Here is a 27,803-nt window from a genome sequence, read left to right on the forward strand (position 1 = left end):
AGAGCTTCGTAGTCTTGTTTTTATCTCAGCAACAAACACTTTATGTGCTGGGAGTTCATGAAACCTTATTGACATGATTTTTGATGGAGTGGAAAGGGGGGGGGGGTGGGTTAAGGGTCGATTTCGATATCAAGTAGCTTTGCTGAGACGGATATCAATGTGTCAGTGGAAGCAGATCATGCGTTAATTATATTATAACTTAATTAACTGTACATTCAAAGCCACATTGTAAGGTATTCCTGGTTACTGTTATTAGATGAGTCATGTGGTCACCAAGAGAACCGTTTGTCATCTCTCTCTCTCTTATTTACTTTCTTAACATGTGAGTGGTGAGGAAGGTAGGGGGGGGGTGAGCTATTTTTGACTGGTTTATTTAATTTCATTTTGTTCTATCATTACTACGTTAATATGTGAACCAGGCTAATCTAGGTCCCGATTTGATGCTGACTTGGTATCGACTTCTGATTTTAACTGACAATGGCAATATTTACGACCTGGATATGACGCTGGCAGTTGTATAAGTGTTAATTCTGATTGTTAACGTGTAGGTTCATGCATTGTGAGCCGGGGATAGAAATCACTACTTCATTTTGTTAGCGTGTGTTATTACTACAATGTAAACCATTTGGAAGAAAGTCTGAAGGTGATGATGACAGCCTACTAAGCCTCCTAACTTCGCTACATACAGTTAACTTGCAACTTTAAAAGCGACTTCTAATTGTCGTTGTCTATTATAAATTTAAATCTTCGATGGTATAATTTAATCCATTTAACTGTTCTGTGCGGATATAAAAAAATAAAAAAATGCAGTATAAAATTCGGTATTGAAAGATTAAGAGATATATTATATCATAAAACGAACTTTAAAGAATCTCCTATGCTTTATTTAATTATTCGTGCTGTTAATTTGTTTATATTTTATGGGTGAGAAATATATTAAAATAAATAGATTTCTTAGTTATTAGGACTATATGTCAGATTTGGCAAGGCGGCATGAGCCTTCGTATTATTTTTCCATGCTAACCACGAAAAATATTTCTTCTCCATCTCGCATATTCAATACGATTTATCCATACGATTATTGGTCGTAATGTCAAACACTAAAATCAACCAATATTTGATTATAAAACTGCCACTATATAACACCTGGTGCTCACATTTTTCATCGTAAGTGTCGAAGACGTTTAACGGTAACTTGAAATAATGCTATAAGAGCAAAACGATCGACAGGGCTGGCTAACTTTAAAAGAACGTTCGATTTTATTTGAAATCGTTCATCAGGGGAAGAGTAACCCTTTTTCTTTTTCCACAGCTTAAGTAATGACAATTTGAGCACAATTTGCATTATACGCAATAATGGAGTTATGAAAATATTGCATAAACCCCAAGTATTTTCAAAGTGACGTTTGTTCACCTTTATAGAACAAAATATATGAACAGAGAATAACTACACAATGAGAACACGATTTGTAATATCATGGCATATGACATATCACTGGATGCTATTAGATATATCTAACCAGTATTGAATAAAATGATGCATTATTCCTAGCCACTGCTAGACACGGACTGACCTACTGTACTTAGCGTCGGTTTCCTTGGTTACGTTGTATGACAGTTTTAGTTACAACATTCCACGTGTACACTAGACGCGTGGCTCGTTTAACTTTCTATTCATTAGATTTAACCTTGGCTCATGTCATCTATTATTATGCTAATTAAGTATCTATGGGAGTAATGAGTGACGTCAGATATAAAACACGTTCGAGCATAATTCGGCTTAAGTTAACCTTTTTTTTTCCAGTAATACCTAAATCAGATTTAATTTGATTTACTTCATTGTCCTTTTACACTTGTTTTTACTTTGTTTCTATGGCTACGATCAACTGTTTAATAACTTCCCATATGTCCTTTATATAAAGAGTATAATCAGTGAGCTGCTACTCTAACAGGGAGCTGCTACTTTAAAAGGGAGCTGCTACTCTAACAGGAAGCTGATATTCCAACAGGGAGCTGCTACTCTAACAGGGAGTTACTACTCTAACAGTGAGCTGCTACTCTAACAGGGAGTTACTACTCTAACAGTGAGCTGCTACTCTAACAGGAAGCTGCTACTCTAACAATGAGCTGCTACTCTAACAGTGAGCTGCTACTCTAACAGGGGACTGTCACGCTAACAGGGAGCTGCTACCCTAACAGGGAGCTAATATTCCAACAGGGAGCTGCTACTCTAAAAGGGAGTTGCTACTCCCACAGGGAGCTGCTACTCCAACAGGGAGCTGCTTCTCTAACAGGGAGTAGCAACTCCGTACTCCAACAGGGAGCTGATACTCTAACAGTGAGCTGCTACTCTAACAGTGAGCTGCTACTCTAACAGTGAGCTGCTACTCTAACAGGAAGCTGCTACTCTAATAGGGAGCTGCTACTCTAACAGTGAGCTGCTACCTAACATACAGCTGATATTCCAACAGGGAGCTGCTACTCTAACAGTGAGCTGCTACTCTAACATGAAGCTGCTACTCTAACAATGGGCTGCTACTCTAACAGTGAGCTGCTACTCTAACAGGGGACTGTCACTCTAACAGGGAGCTGCTACCCTAACAGGGAGCTGATATTCCAACAGGGAGCTGCTACTCTAACAGGGAGTTGCTACTCCCACAGGGAGTTGCTACTCCAACAGGGAGCTGCTTCTCCAACAGGGAGTAGCAACTCCATACTCCAACAGGGAGCTGATACTCTAACAGTGAGCTGCTACTCTAACAGTGAGCTGCTGCTGTAACAGTAAGCTGCTACTCTAACAATGAGCTGCTACTCTAACAGGGAGCTGCTACTTTAACAGTGAGCTGCTACTCTAACAGGGAGCTGCTACTCTAACAGGGAGCTGATACTCTAACAGTGAGCTGCTACCCTAACAGGGAGCTGCTAATCTAACAGGGAGCTGCTACTCTAACAGGGAGCTGCTACTCTAGCAGGAAGCACTACTCTAACGGGGAGCTGCTACTATAACAGGCAGCTGCTACTCTTACAGGGATCTGCTACTCTAACAGGCAGCTGATATTCTAACAGGGAGCAACTACTCTAACATCGAGCTGCTACTCTAACAGGAAGCTGCTACTCTAACAAGAAGCTGCTACTCTAACAGGGAGCTGATACTCTAAAATGGAGCTGCTACTCTGAGAGGGAGCTGCTAATCTAACAGGAAGCTGCTACTCTAACAGGGAGCTGGTACTCTAACAGGGAGCTGGTACTCTAACGGGGAGCTGCTACTCTCACAGGCAGCTGCTACTCTAACAGGGAGCTGCTGCTCTAACAGGCAGCTGATACTCTGTAGAACTATACATACTCCTTCAGTTCATGAAAGTTATAGTTTTTTTGTCACGTGGTTTAAGCTAGTTAATTTGAATTCACTGTTTTTCAAACAGACATACATCTTATCACACCACTTTTAGCAATATTCTGTTCGTTTGAACAACAAAGTTTCGTGATATCAAACGAGACGACGAATTACAGTTGTAAACACTAAAACAATTAAGATGCAATTAAGTAAATAGCAAATTCACAGATGATTTACTTTATTTTTATTAAAAGGTATGATTTGACGTACATTGAAACACCGTCGTTTAAGGAAAAAGTTTGCATATAAAACCATCACATGTTCACTTTCACCCAATCAGAGTAATGTAATATGACAACCGATGATATAAGATTCTTACATGAGGTTCTGGAAGTCAGTCAAAGATAAGTATAATTAACATTAAGACTATAGTACAAGTTACAAGCAATCACATATTAATATTGTTCTAACGTTGTTTCTATGCAATGGCTATTTTACAGAAGCGTTAAGATGCCGAACACTCTCACAATATTTCCATTCCTTAATTGTTTGTATGAGATGTATGAAATACATCAAAAAGTTTACTCTTATAACAACAAAGTTCATTAAGTCGTAAAAAATATATAGTTAAAATGAATTACAATATAAAGAATGGGATATTCATGTGCTTTTTTTTAATTCATGATTCGTAAAGAAACTTACTTATACACGTAATTGTATATTAAAATAAAAGTAGCTACATATTTTAATAGTTGTATCATTCCTTTTAAATTTGTATTCCACTAATTACAATTTTCGTCATTTTTTTTCACATTTAACGTGAGGTTTTTTATTTTCCTTTTTTGTTTTAGATCGTAAGATTGTAGTTTTCGAAGTGTTGAGAAGAAGCACTGATACAGTTTAGATATTTCGATGACGTAATTAAATCGTTATATACTCTCCACTCCAACACTGATTCCTTGACTGACACCATCCATAACCACTCACGCATCGATTATCGTTCTCCAATTACTATATTTTATATGGCAACATATATCGCTAAATTAATTGCTACGAAGGTAAAATCCACAAAGACTGTATGATCAGTGTTCTTCATTTCAAGATTCCTGGTTTCATGAGGGGTGGTGTTTGTACATATGTGACACCCACAGTTACACCTTGGTAACGTGAAAGTAATGTCTTTCTAATACTACCACGAACCTTAACTTTATCTACAGTGTTACAAAACCTTCTATTAAACTATACCTATATCACAATGTGAAATCTCAAAACCGAGACAGCCAAACTCATCAATATTCCATTTTTTTTGTAATTACTCCATCAAGTACAATTCGATGAAAAAGTATTTTTCTCAAAATAGTTTTTTATTCTTTTCGGGGATAACCTATTGATAATCACTTCATTCTGAAATGAGTGGTACCTTATTTATGATAGGCAGAAGAAATATCCATGAAGTTATACAAGAAAAAAATTGCTTAACAAAATAAAGACATTTGAAAATCTCAGCATAAAATAGAGTGAATTAAAACAAGTATGGTGATATAAACTTAACTACATAACTAACAGTCCCCTAAGCAAGAAATGTAAACAAATATCGACACATAGTATATGAAAACAGCGATGGTAATTAAAAGCAAAGTGAAAGATTTAAAGAGGACGATGGCCAATGTTGTAACAACGTCACAATTATATAGAGAGACCCGAATTCCCTTTGAAGTTTCCCAGTACCATCCCAACTTGTTTTGTGTAAACCTCGGGCAAGCAATTTTGATGAACTGAGTGGTGTATAATAACTCCAGCGGGATCAGAACAGGTTGTCTTCAGGAACATGTACTTCGTAATTCATCTACCAGGATCCAACCTTCTACGGGACAAAGAAGAGCATAAACCATGCAAACAAAATGCTTGGGTATTAGGCCTATTCATTTACACTATTATTGTTTTATTTTCTTGTTGGAGGCGGGGGTAATGATAATTTTCTGATATTTTTTTTTAATAGTTTCATGATAATTAAATAAGTGGATGTGTAAGAGTGGAATCATAATATAACGGATGTTTACTAATAAGCTACTGCTGTTTTCTCCTCTAAAACATTACACCTTATTCAATCAGTATGCGTGAATTTAATTAAGGCCTAATCATTTTACATGTTTTTGGGGTTGATGGATAATCATCACTTTCAGATATTTGATTGTATAAGAGTGGAAATCATTATTAAAAATATTTAATTCTTACCATAAATTATATGCAGTATATTTAGTAGGGAATTCATTAATATGACATTTCTGCATTAATATGACATTTCAGTTGCTCATTAGATAGGTAAATATATGTATATTTGTGTTTGTGGTTCTTCTTTTTTTAATATATCTTTTGTTACCAAGTGCTTGATTGGTTTGTTATAGATATATTATTGATGACTATCAATTTACCCTACTCATTGGATGATGAGAAGTTTGTGTTCACTTCGTCATTTATACCAATATTTTAATGATTGTTTAGTTATATTTGTATTCTACATGACTTTAAACCTCTCACTGTTAGGTATGTAATATAAATTATACTAATACTTTATCACTTTACCACAGTGACTGTAACTACACTTTATATCATACCCATTTGATGGCCATAACCTGTGTTTACTACATTGATACTTAATCCAGACTTATGGACCAGGTCTTTCTTAAGACGGTTTAACTGTATATAATATATTATTATATTTGCGAACTGCTTCACTCTGTTCCAATCACTGGATTTTTACTAGTACTTATCAAGTATTACATCAGTTTTAGTTCCTTCGGAGCGTCGAGGGCCATGACGGGCCCGAAAAATAAAACAATACGGTCGCGCTCGTGTTCAACTCCAAATTTTCCTGGGCGATTCAAAAAACGATCCTGGACCCAAATACTATAGACTCCCGCGAACCCCATTTTCGCTGCGAACCTAACCTCCCCTATTTACTCGCTACTGTTTTCTATAAGATACATTCTGTGAAAGTAAGACTTCTCGTTAAACAACTATACACTCTGTACCATAAGTTATGTACAATATTGGTAATTTGTTAGAACTTAATTGATCATGGACCTTGAGCTAACAGAAAAGAGACAGACTAAGCATTGACCGGTCGTTACTGTAATCGATTCGCTGTTTAATTAATGTTTATTTATTGCATGATCTACTCCAAGCATTGTATCTTAAGCAATGATTACTTACAACATCACTTGAAATCTTAAATTACATGTTTGTTATGCCAATAATCCATTCCTGTCATGGTTAATAAGTTACGTGCTTACTATATCATTTTAACCCAAACATTGTATGCTTTATCATATTTACTAACTACATCAATAGAATCCAATAACTACATCAATAGAATCCAATTTAATATTTTTGTTAACGATATACTTTAAACGACTCAGTGTGTGTTTAATAATATGTGTTTACAATGTTACTTTAATCCACACATTGTATGGTAAGTCATATTTGTTGAATACATCAATTGAATCCATTCATAACATGTTAAAGTAGTACATGTTTAATATATAAGTTTAATCCACCCATGGTATGTTGAGTAGTATTTTTTGACTACATCTCTATAATCCACTATGTGTATATTTAGTAATATTTTTTGACTAAACCCTTCTAATCCACTCAGCCTTTTGTTACTAATATGTGTTGACTACATCCCTTTAATCCCCATTGCTTGTTTACTAATGTGTGTTGACTACATCAGTCTACTCCACTCAGTGAATGTTAGTAATATTTGTTGACTACATCCCTTTAATCCACTCAGTGTATCTTTAGTAATATTTGTTGACTACATCACTGAAATCCATCCATTAATTGATTAGTAATAATTATTGACTATCCACCCATTGCGTGTTTAGTAACATTCTTGACTACATCCCTTTAAGCCACTCAGTGTATGTTTAGTATTATTGGTTCACTTCAGGTCTTGAAGTAACTAATATTATATTTATTAATACTTGTTAATTACATAATTTTAATCAACCCATTGCTTATTTATAAATATTTGTTACAGGCTATTAACTTTCATCCAATCACTCAACGTGTTTTGCTCACTTGTCTCTGCTCATCAGATATGTCAGTACTTTCTTATACTTCTCATTCAGAAACCATCAGCTGATAATCGATACATGACGCAATTAAACAGTTATTGATATATCACAGTTACACTTAGTTCATCGGATGACGTCACTGTTAGTTTGCTACTTTGACTAAGCCATGCTGTGTTCAATACAGTGGCGGGCGCTGAATTACAAACGTCCGGTGGTACCCAAATACCATGCCAATGGTATTTCGATGTTCTTGCTAGTATTATTACAATACCGATATGTTATTAAAGCAGCATTTTGCGTTGGGTCGCTTTTTTCCACCTTTTTAACATGTGCATCGTTTTTTTTAGATGTATCATTCATAAAACAGCAAACTAAGATACCATCCAAGTTTCACCCTGCCAAGAGCGTTAATTAGCGAGTAATTAACGATTTATGTCGATAACGAGTAAAAGTGTCCTCGACAAAGTTTTCATATCTCCAAATCCACTAGTTTGAATTCCACCAATCAGTGAATAGTATGTTTATTCATGAGCATTTTGCGTTTGGTCGCCGTTTTCTACTTTTTTTGACATGTCCATCGAGTTTTTTACATACATCAAATCACAAAACAGCAAATTAAGATATTAGCCAAGTTTTTCCCTGCCAAAAACGTTAATTGGCGAGTATTCCACTTACAAAATTAATCGCATTCAGTTCCCAAACCCACTAGTTTGAATTCAACCAATCAGAGATGCTGGTTTAGTTATGAGCCGTTGCTAAAAATAGATTCAAGACTTTGCGTTGGTACAACCAGGGAGTTGTTTTGCAACTGCCTGGTACAACTGCCATATAAACTGTTCACAAATCAAGCGTGGTGTTATATTACGTATCAGTCAATGACGTTCGTAGTGTTTAAATATTCATATTATGGGCGAGGTTTATTCCCAACGGAAAATATCTTGGAGAACAACAAAGTTGAAATTTGCAATTTTTTCGACTTTTATGCCACCATTTGAAGTAAAATATAAATAGATAAGCTAGTTATGTATGTCGTTATGGCATAGTGGAGTCAGTGAGGTTGAGAAAAATCATAGAAAAGGACGCAAAATGCTGCTTTAAAACAATATGATGAAATAATTATTATACTGAAGATGGAGTGAGTTCTTACTTCCCAACGACCAGAGTCGAGATCAAGGCTATAATATTCATCATCTTTATCACTATCAGGAGTCCAGAACACTGTAAGAAACAAATACGATTAATAAACAATAAAGGTTGTAACGAATAAAAGAATATCAATGATCTATTAGTGAAACAGTTTGAACAATACACAATATAAACAACCATATTACGTTAAACTAAGATCTTTATTGTCTCTAGGGATGCATATTCTTTCTTTTCGCTAAAAATATTTTGGGTTGTCATGGTGTCACATGTTCTTTACAAATGTGAGTTTTGGGAGAATGGTGAAAACAGACATGCTGTAGGTAAGCTACACCTGAGAATACGTTTTATACAAACAAACAAAAAAACTGTAGATGTTCCCAATTAATCCCCTTATCCGTACCAGTCCCTGGTTAGCACGCAGCTACAATGAAATATTAAACAAAGAATTTTTTTTTTTTCGTGACAAAGCAATGATGTAGACAACACAAGTTTAGTAAGTATTTCAAAAACTATAAATCTTTTCAATGTTACACAATAAGATCATCACACAGTTTTTCAATTAGTATTATTATTATTTGGACAATACTTATTAAGCAGTTGTTTAGAATTGCTAGTGATTACAATTCCGTCAAATCTCAAACCTTTAAAATAATGTCTATCTCACACTGCGATACAGCAGGTATATAAAGATAAAGTACCTTTATTTCGCCATTTAGGAAAGATCTTAATCCTTGGGAAAAGCATAATCATTTACTTACATTTCAAAAATACCCGACAATGTAAATTAATTTGCGAAGTTTAAAGTGTTAACTCCGTTGCAATACATGTGTCATTTTGTTTACTTTGGAACCATCGAATAGTGTCTGTCAGTATGGGCAGCAATTTTATAGCTGTGTATACATAGCACAATACCAGGTCAGCACTTTTCAAAATATGATTTTCGCGATGGAGTTACAGAATTAATATTCTGCCCTTCGTTGTATGTTTAAGTAAAGGATGCATTTCAAGGCTAGATCATACACTTGGATCATTAGTCGCAACTCTGTAATTGTGCAAGTTGATTTTCATACGTTTCTTTATCCGTCGTGTTTCGACTTTTCTTAAACTTTTCACAGAATGTAGCAGTCTGACATTGAAGTCTAATTTGAATGGAGGTTCTATAAGGAACTCTTGTCATCAACTTAACAATTCAATAACAACATCAATTAAAAACGTATTAACGATCATAATAAACAATGTAGACTTTCCAAAAAAAAACATCGTCATCGTCGACATTTCTTCGGTGCTACTTTATGATAAATAGTTGAAACTTAGAGAGAATCACCCAAAATGTGAGATTGAAATTCTGAAAATGCATGTATGAAAATGCAACATTTCCAGTGTACCACTTGAGCAACTGTAAGTACCGAAAAGAACTAAGACCAACTCGCTTTTTGTCTCCTTATGTTTAAACCGCTTCCTACGATACTGTATTTATTGCTATTTCTAAGGATGTACGCAATCGAAAAGCCTGTCGCTAATTAATTCTTGTATTGGTATCTGTAAGATGGGCTCAGTACATAGTTATATGTACTTGTTTAAACAATGTATATGATCGTGATGGCTTAAGACAGTGTCTCTTCATGCAGCAGATTGACATTAATCAAGAAAACCAATTTACTGAACTTGTTGCAAAGTAAAATGTATCCTGTACGATACGACATGAACAAATAAATGATATCTGACAAATGTTCTGGCTCATGAATGTTTACTGCAACAGGCAATGACGCACGGTGTATGGCGCCCTCAGTTTGACTGAAACTAAAAACAAATCAATGTCGACTACTGGAATGGTGTGAACTGTAAACAACATGACACATGGAACAGTCATAAACCGATTAATTGATAAGAACTTTACCATCCAGTCCCCGAGATTTCAGTGTCGATAGAGATGGTCCGACAAGTATCGATGAGGGCAGCAGGCAGTCGGTTAGTCTATAATCAGAGAAAGAAATATAATTAGTCAGTAAAGTCAGTAAAGTGTTTTGGAACGATCAGGAACACACCGGCTACGGAAAAGTTTGAAAACAACTAAACGGTATTTTCAAAATGATGGAAGCTTTCTTTTCAAATGATAAAGGTTTAAATCCAAATCCAAAAGTATCAAAAAAATTCCATAATGACGTCGAGCCCTCAATCAACAGATTCAAAAAGAGATTGCAGTCAATACCGTAAATCTTAAAGGGTTTGTACCCCCGTAAAATACTGGATTGTGCTGACAAATCTGATAATTCAGTAGCATGCGCTGTTAAGGTTTACAGTAAGAACTGAGGATACCTGTAATTCCAACGAATAAATCAAACTCGATTTGTTGGAACTATAAACACGTATCTTCAGTTCTTACTGTAATCCTAATAGCATATGCTACAAGTTTACAGCACGATCCAAACAGACAGATGTCACTGATGTAACCTGTCATGTTTTCTAACTCTATATGAAGGAAGAAAGTTTACAAAATGTAAATCATGCAATTTATTTCCTTTTACATCATCCAGTCGTTTATTTTTGTTTATCCGTTATTGAAAATATAAACGATCATTTTCAACATGCTTTAAATAGTAGGGTTTTCCGACTTATCAAGGACCCTTGAAGGGTTGGCGGGGGGGGGGGGGTGGATCGTAGAAGAAAAGGATCTTATCAGTTCTTTACCTCTCAATTCGTTTGAATATAATTGAAAGCTGCCGACTTAATTTTCTACATGTTTAGTTAATTTCACTATGCACAAACAGACACATGAATTAGCTAACAAACAGATAAAACTAAACAGGAATAGCATTTGCGCATAATTGAAGACATGGTGGTATATCTCGTGATAATAGTTTCATAAACACTGTATGTTTTATGTCGCAATTTAAATGTGCAAATGTAATGTACTCTAATGAGCATATGTAACATTAAATATATATAAATATCCAATATAGCTCTTAAACAGTTGTTACTACTACTATCTATTATGCAATCAAATGGTCGCATTAGCCGCGCGAATTTGATCTCATTTGGAATAAACGATTAGTAATAAGCCACTTGTGATTATTATTTTTTAGTTACCCCGTCTATAATTCATAAACATCTCGTCAGCCTTTTCTTCTATGAAATAAACGAGTGAATAAATAATAATTTCTTCCATATGGTAGCCTACCACCACACTAAGTCAATGAGGAATCTAGCTAAGCCTAACCATCTGTTCGCTGAAATTGTGACGCAATTGTTAGATATCCATGGAATACTTTCGTTATTGATGTTATCTTCGACCACATGGTAGCCTAACACCACACTAAGTCAATGGGAAATCAGCCTAACCATCGGTTTGCATTTTTTTTTTAAATGACACTTTGCGTAGGATTCGGGTAATAAATTAGGAACCGGGTATTATCGCGTCGGGCAGGTACCTTCGTTACTGCTGTTATCTTCGACCACATGGTAGCCTAACACCACACTAAGTCAATGGGAAATCTGCCTAAACGTCGGTTTGCCATTTTTTTTTTTTTAATTAACCCTTTGCGTAGGCTTCGGGTAATAAATTAGGAACCGGGTAGTATCGCGTCGGGCGGGTACCCGGGTAACCCGTGCAAACACTAATTATAACCTTTCTTCACGAATATGCACGAACGCGATGCGATGAACTTGCGGATTGTTTTGGTTTTTCACAAGTTATGTTACAATAACAATAGACGTTGAGAGCTCCTAAGATTTTAACCAGCGCGAATAATGTAGCAGTCTAATGTGATACTACTGCTCATATATGTATTGATTACGTCTATGTGCTTCATGGAGGTCCTTCACTTTCATTGTTATAGCCTCTCTATAAATAAGAATATTGAAGCACTGTGAATATACGTATAACAGGGGGCTTTCTTTTTAAATATACAATACGTTGGGTCTAGGCTCTACACGGTACACCCATTCAGCCCATTTGCCCTCCCTCCCCCCCCCCCCCCATTTTGGCATGTTCAGCAAATAACGATAACACAAATCTAGCAATTAATTTACAACTAAATTATCCATACGGCTTCTCTTCAGCATATGTAAGTTACGGCTATCATCACATTGCCCCTGCGTGCTTTCATATCTCTACTTACATGAATAAAACAATGAATAGACCAGACCCTATAAAGTAACGCAATGTCCCATTAGCCTTACAAAGTATTGTTACCGAATGTTTGTTTCTAATTTACGCTTCTTTATTTTATTGTTTTTTTTTTAATGGGAGGGGAGCAAGGGGATGTGGCATTTCCGGCAATCTGGGAGGTATAGTTGGCAACAATGTTCTTGATACGTTACGCGTAAACCGATGGTGGCGCTTCGCGTAGATGGTGTCACCATGGCATCTTTTGGGAAATGACCCACTCACAAAAAATATCTCTTAAAACAACCCTGGTATATACGCACAATAGAGCATCACCAACATTTGGACGATACATATTTATCGCTGTTCCTCAACTGCCCCTTCCCCTCCCCCTTCGTAGGGCGTCTACCCAACTTGCTTAGGCACTGAAAGAATGTCGTATCATTTTTACAGGAGTCTTAACAGAGTCATAGCTGGAAGTGGGGGTGGAGAGGGGGGGGGCGGGCGGACGGGAGGAAGAGAATAAAGGAATCTTGGTTGGTATATCTTCCAAAATAAAGCTAATTTCGATTACTCAAGAATTAACGTATATGGCAGTAATGTTTTAACTCTCAACTCGTTAGCACTTAATTATAAGTTACATATTTAATGTTCCGCAAGATTATGTAATGTTACAACCTACTAACAAACACACGAAGAAGCAATCCATAAAACTGCAGATGAACCTTCATTACGTCATCATCTTTCTACATCATCACATTACGCGTGTTTGTGAGTCGATTCACCCATTGACACTGCTCGCGTTACTACTATACTATCAAGCAGGGGTGGCGATTTGTTTCAAATATTGGGAGGGGGGGGGGGGCATTTGCTTGGGTGCAGGCGCGTAGCAACTACATCCCCAAAATTGTTCGTGCTTCGTGTTTTTTTGTTTACATACCAAATTTCAATACAAATGCGGATAACGGTAGGGACACGTATCTGTTCTCTGATACTATCTAAGCGGAGCGCGGCCTTGATCGCGCGTAGCGTACACGATTTTTTTGGCAAATATACCTCCCAGATCCCCGGAAATAACGCTTCCAGACCCAATAATACTCCAAAACCTCCTTAAATGTGAGATCTCATGGTTTAGAAATTTAAGTTGGGGGAAAGACATGGGCGTCTGCAGAAAAAGAAGAAAAAAAAAACAGGGGACAAATAATCCAAGTAGACTTTTGTATACGATGGGTCTGGGTCCTCTCCCAGCAAACAATTATAGACTGTCGCTAATGCGATTTTCTTCACAAATTTAACAACTGTGGATAAGTGTTAAGTGAGAACTGCTTCATGTCATTTGCGCAATGCTGGATCAAACTGAGCCAAAGTTCAATACAGGGAAATTTGCAATGCAGCGTTTGGCCAGAGAAATTGGTGGGGACACGGTATATCATATCCCCACCACTGAAAAAGTTGGTGGGGACGCGTCCCGCTGTCTCCACCAGGATCTGCGCCCATGGTACTTCTAGCTAATTCATTTCGAAAATAAGTAAAAAATATACTCTCGGTGAAAGTCTGTGTCGTTTCTGGTGATATTTAGTGACAAATTGTGACACGGTTAGACATGCGCGTAGCAAGGAATTTGCCGCCAAGGGAGTTGCCCGCGACACGGACGTGTATTACTTGTGTACTTAGCACTTCGTAATACCTACGTCCGCCGACGTTCACCTGTAGAAATGCCATTTCTGCGTAAGATTTCTACGATATGAATAATCAATCACCTTGTGACCTCACGTCAATTACCCACTACCTGACGAGAAAAAGCTGTCATGGTACTGAATATTAATGAGATCAACTCGGCAGTGGGCGGAGTCGCTTGCCGTTGTACATCTAATTATAGTATATGCTGCGTATATTTTTATCATTTATTACACTTTAATGAGAATTGTGTAGGGGAATACATGACGAATATGATTTTTTCTGATATATTTTGAGTCTCACAATTTTCTGGTATTTGTTCGAATTAGTACTAGATTATATTCAACGCACTAGAGTTGTGTCCGAGCTCCGCCCATTCTGATACCTGTATTCATTTTCCGAACCAATGAACTGTTGGTCGAGTCTATTAGCGACACAGGGTCATAAATCGGAAAGTTGTAAACAACTACAGATGTCGAATGCGGAGCATTCACATCGGTTGCACAGATAACCAAGGGAGGGGCTAAGCTTGTAGACAAGCTATGTAAGCGTGGGGCCACCCTGAGTTGGCGTGAAGCGTAAAAGAAAATTTTGGCCGAAAATGCCTTTCAGATCGCTGAAAATGGCACTTCCCAGGCCTTGTAAGTTGCATCTGAGCATTTTCTATTTTGAAATTACTAGCAATATCATAAAAAAAAATATGCTCTTATAGCCACAAAAAATACATGCCACCAAATATTGGGGGGGGGTATTCCATACTATATCCCCACCTAAAATATTGGGGGGACATGTCCACCCGCTCCCCCCCCCCCCCCCCTCTATATATGCCATGGTAAATGCATTCAGTTCTTGGTGGACTATGAACATATCTTTAAAAAGAACAGTTGTTTTTTTGCCGGTTTATACTATATTTTATATAATAGTTGTATGATATATAACTGTGGGGGGGGGGGGGCTGGAGAGTTGCTTTATCCAAATCAAGTATAAGTAGGTGACCTTACATAAATACTTAATTAGAACTAATCGAATAACGTTGCGTATCTTTGTATCGTCAAGATATTAGCATAACATGGTCGATACTACTTTTTTAAGTTGATACCTCACATCGACAAGTTGTCTTTATTTTCATTCATATTGTCAGCTTTCATGCATGTTAAGCTCTAATCTCAGAAATCAATCAGTTTGTTCTGCTCTGTTTTGTAGACGTGTAATTTAATATTCTATTTATTTTATCGTCTAGACTACTGTCATATCTTATGTAAAGATACGAGCAATCTCATTGGAAAATGACATAATCCAGAAGTACCTATACAAAATCAGTACATAATTAGAAGGTGTATGCAACGCAAATACACATCTCTTCTATTATTAGCAATGTGCAGCGCGCGTATATTTTAGGAGTGTTGGTTTTTCCAGCAATTTTATGTTTTTGTTTAACAATCTGAATGCATAGAATGTTTAGACGATAGATAGAGTGTGGTCCCTTAACGCAAAGTGTTACTATAAGAAAAACGCTGTGTGACGTTTAAGAAAAACAGGGGTGGGTGTCGGGGGGGGGGTGGGGGGTACCTCAGTAGTAGTGAACCTATTCCCTGGCAGAATACAAAAGTCCGCCGACTGAACCATATTCCCCAATAGATTAAGATCGTTTTTGATATAATAATAGGCCTAAGAGAATCATTGAGACATACTGCTAAACCAGTAGGAATGCCCGTGACTACCTTGCTTGGAAAAATAATGTCGCAATTTAAGGACGTTAACATTAAACATTTCGAGGAAGCAATAAACCTTGCGCAAGATCGTGATACGTGTCGGAGGTTGATCACTGAGCATGTCGGATAGACGAGACTCAACTCACTGCTACTACTTCTAATGAAATCGTATATGATGTTAGTAGTTAGTATCGTTTTCTTCCAAACATCGTGTGGCTAACATTATAATAAAATAGGGACAGATTTAGTACTTTTCAAAATGACCTTCAGAACAACATATCATTGACGTATCCAGATACCGAAGCTGCAGTCGTTTAGTCACGTGACGTATTACCGCGCGATTGACAGGTCATGAACAAAGAATACAATGAGCTTGATATACAGTGTACATCGTTATATAGAGATTATAATGAAAGAAAAGTGAACATTCACTAGTAGGTCTGTACACATATGTCATATGCCAGATATACACAGTGTGTGTAGAAACAGCTTGATCACTGTACGGTGATATATTAGTAGCATATTGACTCCTAAAAATGGATAAAACTTTTCAGAGTATGGTGAGGCAGTCGTATCTGGATGGATTAATTTGTGTGATTAAGCGTGTATTAGAGAAAGGCCTAGAATATTGTAGGTCACAGCTACTAGTCTATGCTCTTTAAACTTTGGTTTGCTTTTCTAACTATAGACGCACGGCGGGGCGGGCGAAGGGGGGGGGGGTAGTTGGTACTGTAAAAGATGAATAAAAATAAAGGTACGGACTATTTGGTAAAGAAGATCCGATACATAAGTAACGAAATGAGATGATATCAAGAAATGACGTTGAAGAAATGTTAACATACCAGCGGGAGGGGGGGGGGGTCATCTACAAGTGGAACATGGTAGGGTTAGAGTACTGTGAGGTAGGGAGGGGGCTGTGGAAACCACTTATAATTGCAAAGGAAAGAATGGGGTAAAGGAAGTAATATCAGGGTCTAGTGAGGGAGTAGTTATAGGGTGGAGGGTATAAGGTTAGGTGCGGTGGATGTGTACATGCTTTATTAACGTAGCTCGGGTCCGTTGTTATAACTTGTGTTGGAGGGAATATGCTAGTTACTATGAAAAGATTTATTTCCGTCTTAAATAAACCATGTATTGTCCAATCTAAAGCCAATAAGGAACTTAACTTATCTTTCTTAAGACTTTGGGGCTCAAGTATAGACGCCTGATGTATACCGCTCACTATATTATAATACCCTGGCTTAAAATCACTGATTTGGACACACTGTTTTCTGTTGGACAAATAACTAGTTAGCCAGTCATGAAAAATTACCGAATTCCAAAATATTTCATTTTTTAAAGTAATAAACAATATATAATTGTGTCAATAGCTTTCTCAGATCAATGATTGAACCATCAGTAATTGATGTTTATATGATCTAGTGACATAGTGATGTTTTCCAGTAATTTTAATAATGTCATAGATGTAGACCGTCCAGGCCTGAAATCTTACAGACTCTCAGAAAAGGCTTGGTGCTTGACAGGAAAGCTATCTAGACTTGTTTCAAACAACTTTTGAAGTACTTTGGGTAACAACGGTAGTAAAGGGGTATTATCAATAATTTTCTATTACAAATACTGAAATCGCCTCAACTCACCCAACCCCCCCCCCCCCGACTGTGATACCCATGAAAGCCCACAACTTCATTCACAATGTGATGTTTGTTGCTGGTAATTCCGGTCACAGTACTTAAAGTGAACAGCTTAATCACAGCCAGTAACTCCTGGGATTGGTTTGTTTGTTTTGTGAATTTCCTAGTTCTTAACTAGTATAAAAATTAAACATTTACTAATTTTTAGTGCATATGAAAACAAATTATAAAATAAGTATGTATAATAACTGTCAAATGTTTTACAGATTGATCACAATTTGATCTTTTTTTTTTCATTTTCCCTATACACTTGTTTCCCTTTAGTTTCCTTTCTAATTAATTTCATGCATCCCTTATATTTTCTCTTTATCCTTTCTTATATAATTATTTGTTTCTCAAAAGGAAGAAAAACAACAATAAACAAATTTAACTTAAAAAATAGAAATATCTTCACAATTTAGAGTCAATATCATGCATGGCCTTCCAAAGATTTAAAACCAGACAGTGTCTAGACGTGACGTATTTATTGCAATCTCCAGGTACTTGTTTGTCAGTAAATTCCAGGTGTTATTATAAAGCACGCGCGCGTCTCTTATATTGAACACAACTTCTTTTCATTGGAAGGCGCGCGCGTCTATTCCATTGAATACAACTTCTTTCATTGTATTGTTCAAGTATTTGATTGACAGGTGTTGAACAAAAGAAAATGTTAAACTATTGAGGAGTCAGTACAGTCAGTGTACATCTTTAGTTAGAAAAAAAAAATGATGAAATAAGTGCAATAGACTTTTACTATAAAATAAAATGTGTTCTGAGTAGAAAAGAGTGGATTTTTTTTTAACGCACAAATGTATGATATAAATGTGTACAGTATTGGGTATATATGACAGGTTAGATTTTACAAATGGGAATATGGTGACAACAACACACTGTAGAGTATATAGAGATAACATAAGGGCTATTGGCCTTGTAGGTTTTGGAGGGAGGGTGCATTGGGGAGTGGGGTGGGGGAGGGTGGTGGGTTGGGAAAATGGGGGGGGGTTGTTTGGAAGACAGAAGAATACTGCAATGTTAGTAAGGATCTACATTAAAATCTTTGAGATTATTCTTTAAACAGATCTATGTACTGTGTTTGTTTCTATATATTAGTATATTCTGCACACAATGAGAACAGAAGAGAAAAACTATATACGTGATATTGAGTGTTATTTACAGTTATACTGTTTTAATGGTCTCTACTGTGTGGGGATTGACTGTACTGTTATGTGGGTTAATAATATGCATATATCAAGAGTTGTCGGTCATGGCAGTGGGGGGGGGGGTGTGTGCAAGGGTTGGAGGGGAGGAGGTGACGACAGGTTGATCAGAAGAGGCGAACAATAATAGTATGACAGGAGACTTTGCTGAGTAGTCGTGTGTGCGTGTGTGTGTGTGTGTGGGGGGGGGTTAGCGTGTGTGTGTGTGGGGGGTAGTGTGGCGGGTTGGGGGGCAGGGGTGTTGTTAACAAGTTAAGTTCCCAAGTGTTTACAAACATAGATTAACGAAATGGGGTAGGTGGTCTGCCATAGTTTGGTTGTGGGGGTGGGGATTGCGGAGGGGGCTAGGGGTTGATTAGGGAAAGCTTAGGGTAGTACAGTTGAGAGAGGTGCCATATTAATAGATGCGGCCAATTACAATATTTAATTTATACCACTGTCTTGTTTTTACTTTAATATAAATGTTCATTAATTATCCATTCATTTATAAACTAATTAAATAAAATTTTCTCCTGATAAAGAAAAGAGGAAAGTAATTACCTTTAGTGTGATAAACTTTATTTTTTTTTTCTTTCTAGTTTATCTCCTTATCATTTTTCTGTTAATCTAACTCATCAAAGTTTGTGTTTATTTATTTTGGTTAGATTTTGGCAAAACGTATATTTTCATACTCTAAGATGATGATAACTTGCCTTATTTATTCCTTATATCTTGGTGTAATTACATTCTACTTGTTTGTTATTGTTTCAATGAGATGTATTATTTGTTTACATTTAAGCTAGCGACTCCTATCTCCTGATTTCAATGCATTTCATTTTGTTGAAGAATTAATTGTTAACAATTATGTTTTTCTGTCTCTATGTTGTCCCTATTTTACTCTCCCATTAATCATATTCCTTACCTGATGACTGTTCTTTCATTGTTAGTTTATTTCTTTATTCAATTTCTTCTTCATTTGTTTTGTTTTACTTCTACAATTATCTAAACCTATCAATACAACCCTTCAGTAATTATTAAATATTTACTATATTAACGATTCCTATCTTTTTTACATCTTTAATATTAATGAGTTATTTGATTAATTACTAATATTATTTACATATTTATTAATTATACTTACTGCAGTTCCTTGAATCTTTGAGAGTGTTGTACATAGTTGAATATTCCATTAACTTCATGTTTATTCATTTCTCTCCCTTTCTCTGTCTGTATGGTCATCCTCTCTATTGATGTTATGATTGGTAGAGAGAGACCAGAGGAGAGGATAATGTTCCCATCTTCATCAATCTTACTAAAGGACAAGTTTAGATACACCTCGAATATGGGAATCTGAAGAAAGAAAAATAATAAATATAATTAATATCATCATGCTTGTTTACAGGATAAATACTTGAAAATAATACCATCATAATTAATTTAGGAAGATTAAGTTTATTGTTGTTTTCATTTCATACTAATCAAATAATAATTTGTTTATTTTATTAATTATATTTTTATAGTTTTGTTAATTATTAATTAACAATAATAATTAATTAATAATTAGTGGTTTGAATTTGTAAAAATTGGATGATTTTATCTGTAAAGTTTGTTTTATCTTCGCTTTATCTTTGTTTTTATTGCAAGATGTTAAGGGTAAACAAGAGGGTTAGGTTTATTACAGAGATCAGTTATTGTTATTTCTGTAGAATGAATTAAAGGTGTGTAAGAGGGGTAAGGGATGGACGGTACAAGGGATGTTAGGGGTGTAGGGAGGTGTGTGTTATGGTAAGGAAGGGTGTGTTAAGGTTAAGTTATATTTTGTTGGGTTATTAGGAGGATGTATTAGTGCGGGGGGAGGGGGCGTGAATATGGTTTACCCTCGTAAATGTTATGTTGTTATTATCAAAGCGTGTGCCTGGGGTGAGTGATAACAGGACTGATGGGTAACGTACTGGGTAGGGACGGGTGTGGTAGGGCTAAGGAGGGGTGCTTTAGGGTGGTGGAGCATGCATACGGCATAAACATATCTGATGTAATTTGTGTTTGAAGGGTGATGAGAGGGGTGGACATGAGCCGGAACTGATATGTATTATTTAATTTATGTAATTTGTGATGGGAAGATCTGATTGAGGAAGGGTGTGTTAAGGTTAAGTTATATTTGGTCGGGGTAATAGGAGGGTGTCTTGGTGCGGGGGAGGGCCAGGATATGGTTTACCCTCGTGAATGTTATGTTGTTGTTGTCAAAGCGTGTGCTATGGGTGAGTGATAAATGGACCGATGGGTGTCGCACTGGGTAGGAATGGGTGTGGTAGTGGTAATTAAGGGGTGCGTTATGATGGGGGAGCATGCCGACCGCTTATACATAATTGATGTAATTTATGTTTTATTGGTGGGGGGGGGGGTGACATGAGCCGGAACTAATATGTATTATTTAATTTATGTAGTTTTTGATGGGAAGATCAGGTTGAGGTGGGGTTTGTATTTCAGTGAACTGTTAATTATTGTACACTTCATATTTAGGTATCAGTTTGTTATTGAGGTTTTCTACTACTTAGGTATGTTTATCAATCACTTCATCTATTTCTGGTTTAATTTAAATGTAAAGTTAAACAAAAGAAAAATATTCGTCCGAATCTGTAAAACAGGAATCAATTCATTGACCCTTTCTGTCTTCTGTCTTAAATTATTATTTTATACTTCAGTTTCTGGGAAGACTTTGAAAGATAAAATTAATTGAGGTAAGAAGAACAAGAAGTATTGCTGGATTAAAACCTTGAAAAGAGCTTAATAATGATTATTTATTTATTATCCTACTTGGAAACGGAATTTAATAAATATTATTAATTTGTGTATTATGCTACACACACTCTCCAGTAGTTTATTATTTTATTTATATTTATTGTTTTTATTTATGATTCTGTCTTATCTTAAGCTTAGAAATATTATATCAATTTGAACCTGTATATACTTGTTCTAATTTTAACAATTTAATATTTAATAATGAAAGCGGTCTAATATCTTATTAAGACATCAAACGATTTTATCTAATATTAATTTGTATTGATTGATGTATTTATTCAATATATTCCTTTATGTTTTACTTACGTCATGCTTGGATGCTTCCACCAGGAACTCTATGACTGACCTCTGTACAGACTCACTGGTGTCTCTGCGGATGACCAAACCATCTGAACACATCACTGTAATAGTCTGGATGTCATCGGGCTATTGAAAGGAATAAATAGTAATTATTAAATAGAATAATATTAATGTAAAATTGAGGCGTTAAGGAGACAATGAAATTTGGTGTTAATAGCGGAGATTAATAAATTGATTAAATCAGCAGATAATTGAAACAAAGTTTACAATTAGTTCAATATTTCTGTTTGAATTTGTATGATTTACTTCCTGCACAGTGAAGCAAAGTACGATAACAGTTGAGTGATTATTCTAATTTAATCAGATTAAAAGAAACTCAAAGAAAAACAAAGAAGTATATTAAAGAACAAGCAACATGATGACTTAACACGACTTCTACCGAGATACATTTCCTGGAATAATGAAATTAATCAGATCCAAATAAATGTATAAAGAGTTAAGAGCAAGATATTGAGAACAAGGAATGTGGAATATTGTTTTCTTTCCTGTAAGAATCATATCGTCTGTCACCGGAATATTCCATATACCAGAAGACAATATATGTTTATAACTCTCAAGGATGCTGGCATTTTATGATTACCTTTGGAAAAATGATCAACATCTCTAACCACTCACTGTTATGCATGTTACTAATAATAACAGTATCACAGGGAAATGTGAAAGCAACTAACATTATTATTACTTAAAATTACCAAATATTACAAACCTTCGTCCATGTACCAGTTGATAGATGAAGCAATCTGGCTTCACTGGATGATATGACTGTAAAAATATATGAAATATATAACATCAATAAATTATCATGGAAATAAATGACAAATCTAAACATTACATAAGATTCAATATTACTTTGTTTCACATACTTACAATGTTTACAGTCAGTAATGTCCCTGTACCAGAGGGGTCGAATATCATTTCTCTCTACTAATTAATTAATAAAAAAGTACTAGAAATTAAGTCACTAGTAATCCAACCAATAATTATATTCTCTTAGATACCTAACAATTCCTGCTTACTTCACAGTCCTTATTTTATAGGGTAACAATAATATATTAAGTAACTCAAAACAATAAATCTCTTAGATATACTTTTAATATGTGACTTGATAGAAAGCTCTTTTAAATCAGCTTAAGGAACATCAACGAAGGAACTTTTAGGAAGTTCAACCCCTCCCCCCCCCCATCCACCCTACACCCACACAGGACTACTTTCCTCTCTTGTCACAAATATGTGAAACGTTACATTGAAAGCAATCTACTTTATCAATAATTCTTTTAATTCTTATGTAAACATCGTACCTTTAATATTCCTTGATCTTGATTCTTTTGGTATGATGTCTGGATTGATCGATGACGGCAGTTTACAGTTATCAAGCCTTCAAAGGTAAAGAAAATATATAAAAAAAGGAAAGTAAATATTTAATATTTATAAAATAAATAAAAATCTGATGTCATCACTGTAATAAATTACATTAAGGTCAATTATGGTAAAACAGCTGTTGACAAGTTATAAGTATCAGCCACTAGTTATGATGGTCAAACAACCCTTCCACCACCCCTCCTTACACCCCCCCCATTAACATTTTGATTATTTGATATTTTTAACTATTTCTATTTATTAATAAATGTTGCACAACTCTTGCAAATATTTTTCAATTTATTACAACTTATACTGTATTTTAAAATACACAATAGAAGTTTTCGTTTCCATGTACTTGAAATCTTCCCATCTTTCGTTTCAGTTTTTGAGTAATAATTTATCTTTATAAAGGTTTCTTGTAGTTTTATTTCGTTTATAAGTTTTAAGGTTATTTGTTTTCCTACTATACTGACCCCCCCCCCCCTCCCCATCCACCAACTCACCTTGTTACATCCTAATGTGTGGAAAAGCCTAACGATGTGCTGTAAACTGCACAATCAGTAATGAAATAAAATGTTAACATATTTCCCAGTTTAAAGCGAATTCCAAATATGGCAACATTTCAAACCGTCTCAACTCAAGACGTGTACATTCAACTAAAATAAAAAATATCACTGCCCAATACCATTACCTTATCCCCTCCTATATACCCCATACGCTAACCCTCTGACTACCCATCCTCCCCCTTTTACCCACAAATTATCAGTCAAGGCCTGTCACGATGTTTTTCCCTCACCATAGTTCCTTGAATATTGGTGACTTTATTCCATAGTTTATTAATCCGATCACTCCTTCCTCTGTAAATTCTTGTTCCAGTCTTCCTTCATTGATGGATATCTTCTCTACTGATGATAGGCTCGATAAACTAAGACCGGACTCAAGTCTGATATCTTCACCATTAAATCCCCTGAAGGACCATTCTAGGTATAGATGAGATATTGGAATCTGATGAATAGGAAAGAAAGATCACAGTTAACTTATCTTATAGTTCATCCATGATGGATAAATACACAGGACGATTATCCAAAGTATGCAAGTATGCAAAACGCATACAAAATCTATAAAATCAATCATTAATTCTACACAGAATTGTCTGTGATTTCATATATTTTCAATTTTCATAATATTGGGAACTTTATTTCATTTAAATTATTAAAAAAAAAGAAGAAGAGTGGTGCCTTATTAAAACTTGTTGCCAAACGTACCAATAAAAAACCCTGATATAATGATGAATTAATTAAAATAAAATTTGTAAGCTGCCGAAATTCAGCTAAAAGTAACAACAGTATCTTAAATATTTACATTTTGTCTGTAATATTATATTTAGCACATACATTTGGTATTTCTGTAGTTTTCATAATCTATGCTATTGTTTCATTCCTGTCAGCCAGTGCATTAATTCCTACAGCATACACTAGCGGAGACTCGACAACGTTCCTGCCGTGAGTGGCCGACTGCAAAGGAGTTTACGTCCCGCGAGATAGAGCGCTTCTCGATACGTGTGTTTATCGTATAGGCCTATACCCTACTTGCAATCAATTTCGTAATAATAAAAATAGAAATCATTTCTAATCATTGTAATTACGCAAGGATAACATAGCCTAGGGCTACATTAATTACGTCGTACATCTGTAAGACTTTCATTCGCCAGCCGACCGACAAAACCAGTAGCGTATGCAGATAGCCGACCCGGTTTGAAATAACATAGCCAAAGCCTACACAGTATGAACGAAGCCAGCGTAATATCTTATTAAAGTGTAATTTTATAAACTCATTTGAGTTTAACTTTCCCATTTAATTTTCCCTACCCCCAAATTTGACACCGTTTACCTGTAATCTTTTGATCTCTCACTTTTGACCTACTGTAAGCCTAGGTCTCGCCTAGGCCCTAGATCCGTTAGAAGCATCCATCCTTACTGCTACCAACTTTACCTCATTTGTCTATTTAGGCCCACACTCTACAGTATATAATTTATTTAGGATAACGTTGGAAGCTAATCTTATGACTGAGACAATAATTAAATCAAAATTAAAAGGCTGACGGAGGATATACAGGCTATATAGCCTATATTGCTATATTCTAAGCTCTTACTTTTCCCGGTAAGAGAATCTTATACTAACCGTAGCTAACGGTTAAAGTAGGCTATAACGTTACATTACGAAGGCTAACACGTACATTGATAATGAAACACTTGATACCGTGAATGTAACGCGGACACTGTCCGGTAACATGTGCCGTGTTTAAGACGTAGCTTAGGCCTACGCGTGTGAAATGTATTTGATCACAAACTGTTTGCTTCTTTTTATTTTCCTTAAAAAACTAAGGTTATTTATTATATTATACCTAGCCTACATTTTTTTTACAACTAACGTTAGGCTACAACGTCAACCAAGAGGCCTGAGTAAAACGCCAATAATGATTAACGCTGTCTGTGCAAACGAGTAGAAATTTATACTGGCCACTAATACATATGTAACGGTCTCAAATAAAACAGAAATAAAAATTGATTCATTCAATTGATGAGCTAGATACATGCTATTATTTTGTCTGGCTAGAAGTTGTCTAACAAACTGAACACACAAAAGAAAGTTTACCAACACTAACAGATTACCGGATGTCTATGTTTGAGTACACATAGGCCCTAGCCTAGGCCTAATTGTTCTTTTGTGCGTTCAACAAGCTCATTTTTTAGATCTAATTTCTGGTTTATCATCTAACTGTTTCATGTAATTTCTACTCTGCTGACGTTTCTATATTGTTTTACTTCTTTAGGCTCCAATTTCAACAAACGTAAGCTAAGTGTCTAGGCCTAGGCTAAAACAGTCATTTCAGAAAGGCAAGGTTACATAAGAAGTAATACCTTCTAAATTCATGCAACGACAAATCTTACATAAAAGACAAAATCTCTCAAGCATGCCTAGGCCTATAGTTGTTGACGTTAAATAGGCCTGTAATTACCGTAAGTCAATATAAGAAAACAGCAGCAAACCATACGCGGTGTAAGTCCATTAGCATTCATATCGTATAATGATAAACATGTATATGTGTACGTGTAACTAGTAACGAACTGAATCTCCACACTGCAGAGTGTACGTACGTACTTTTACGTGACCCGCCCCGCGGGAATCTATACGTAAGTCTTCGTGCGCAGATGGTCGTACACTGTGCGGCTGTGTTTGATTTTGAGAACAGGTGTTTTGTTGTTTGAGTGTAACGGTGAAAGGAAGCTTCCAGATGTTTTAAATTGTTTAGGCCAGGGGCGTATCCAGGGGGGGCGCAACAGGCGCGCGCCCCCCCCCCCCCTATTGGCCGTCACCCCAAAAAAAAAAAGTTTAGCAAAAAAAAAAAAAAAAAATTGATGACGACCTTTATGTGAGATGTCTGTGATCGCTCAACCCCCCCCCTCCCCTTCCCGTATGATTTATTTTTTGTTTGCCAAAAAAAGGTTCTGGCGAAGTTCGGCGGCATAATAATTTTAGAAACATAGATGGTAATTGTGTTTGTATTATCACTATAAACACTAAATGACATGCCAGCCATACTAAATTGTGCATTTTGTGTCCATATTTACTGGAAATGTTGCTTATTATTAAGGTCGAAAAATGGATCACATATGGCCATGGGCGGCGATCCTGGGTGGAGGGGGGATATATCCCCCCATGAAAATGGGTGGAGGGGATGTAATGCACCATATCCCCCCCCCCACCAAATGCCAGGGATAAGAATATTTTCATGCCTACATTTATGCATCTTCAGGCGCGTATCCAGGATTTTCAAACCCGGGGGGCGCGAATTACTATCTAAGCGGAGCGCCACCATCGGTTGGCGCGCAGCGTACAAGAAAATTTCTTGTTTTGAACCCCCCCAGATCACCGGAAACGGCACTTCTCGGGCTTGAAATGACCAACCAGATGTACACTTTTTGCCTGAGAACCAAGTATTTCCTAATAGTTTTTTTTTTTCCATCCATAACCTTTTTGAAGATTGTCAACCCGGCACACATCATGTTCGACCTGATCGCATCTCCTGTGGGTCTTTGCTTTTGTAGGTGATTCTACGTCGCGGCCCACAATACCCGTCAGCCCCACTTTTCAAGGTTTTAAGCCCCAAATTTGTTCAGAATTTGAAAATTCACATTTCTCGTGAATAAACTCACTTCAAAACATACCCATAATGTTGTACAAAATTTCATCTATGGACAACCAATATAGAAAAAACTTCCCTCAACCCCTAACAGACCGGTCAAAATTGCACGAGTAGCGGGAAGTGTGATGTAGAATCTTGGTCAGAAATTTTCGAAAATTC

General features: G+C 36.1%; 1 protein-coding gene across 2 annotated transcripts in view; it reads right to left on the reverse strand.

Moving 5' to 3' along the window:
- Nucleotides 1–3,561: 3,561 nt before the first annotated feature.
- The window catches only part of LOC139982191 (uncharacterized), a 297,534-nt gene continuing 273,292 nt past the window's right edge, over nt 3,562–27,803 (reverse strand). For both annotated transcript variants that reach the window (XM_071994782.1, XM_071994781.1), the window contains exons 9-16: nt 24,234–24,442; nt 23,377–23,453; nt 22,785–22,840; nt 22,025–22,144; nt 20,061–20,269; nt 10,457–10,533; nt 8,561–8,631; nt 3,562–5,198 (exon numbers count right to left, since the gene is read on the reverse strand). In XM_071994782.1, the coding sequence (XP_071850883.1) occupies nt 5,181–5,198; nt 8,561–8,631; nt 10,457–10,533; nt 20,061–20,269; nt 22,025–22,144; nt 22,785–22,840; nt 23,377–23,453; nt 24,234–24,442 (837 nt within the window). In that variant the 3' untranslated portion in view covers nt 3,562–5,180. The remainder of the gene's footprint in view (nt 5,199–8,560; nt 8,632–10,456; nt 10,534–20,060; nt 20,270–22,024; nt 22,145–22,784; nt 22,841–23,376; nt 23,454–24,233; nt 24,443–27,803) is intronic.

This window comes from Apostichopus japonicus, chromosome 16, assembly GCF_037975245.1.
Source record: "Apostichopus japonicus isolate 1M-3 chromosome 16, ASM3797524v1, whole genome shotgun sequence".
Classification (NCBI taxonomy): Eukaryota; Metazoa; Echinodermata; class Holothuroidea; order Aspidochirotida; family Stichopodidae; genus Apostichopus; species Apostichopus japonicus.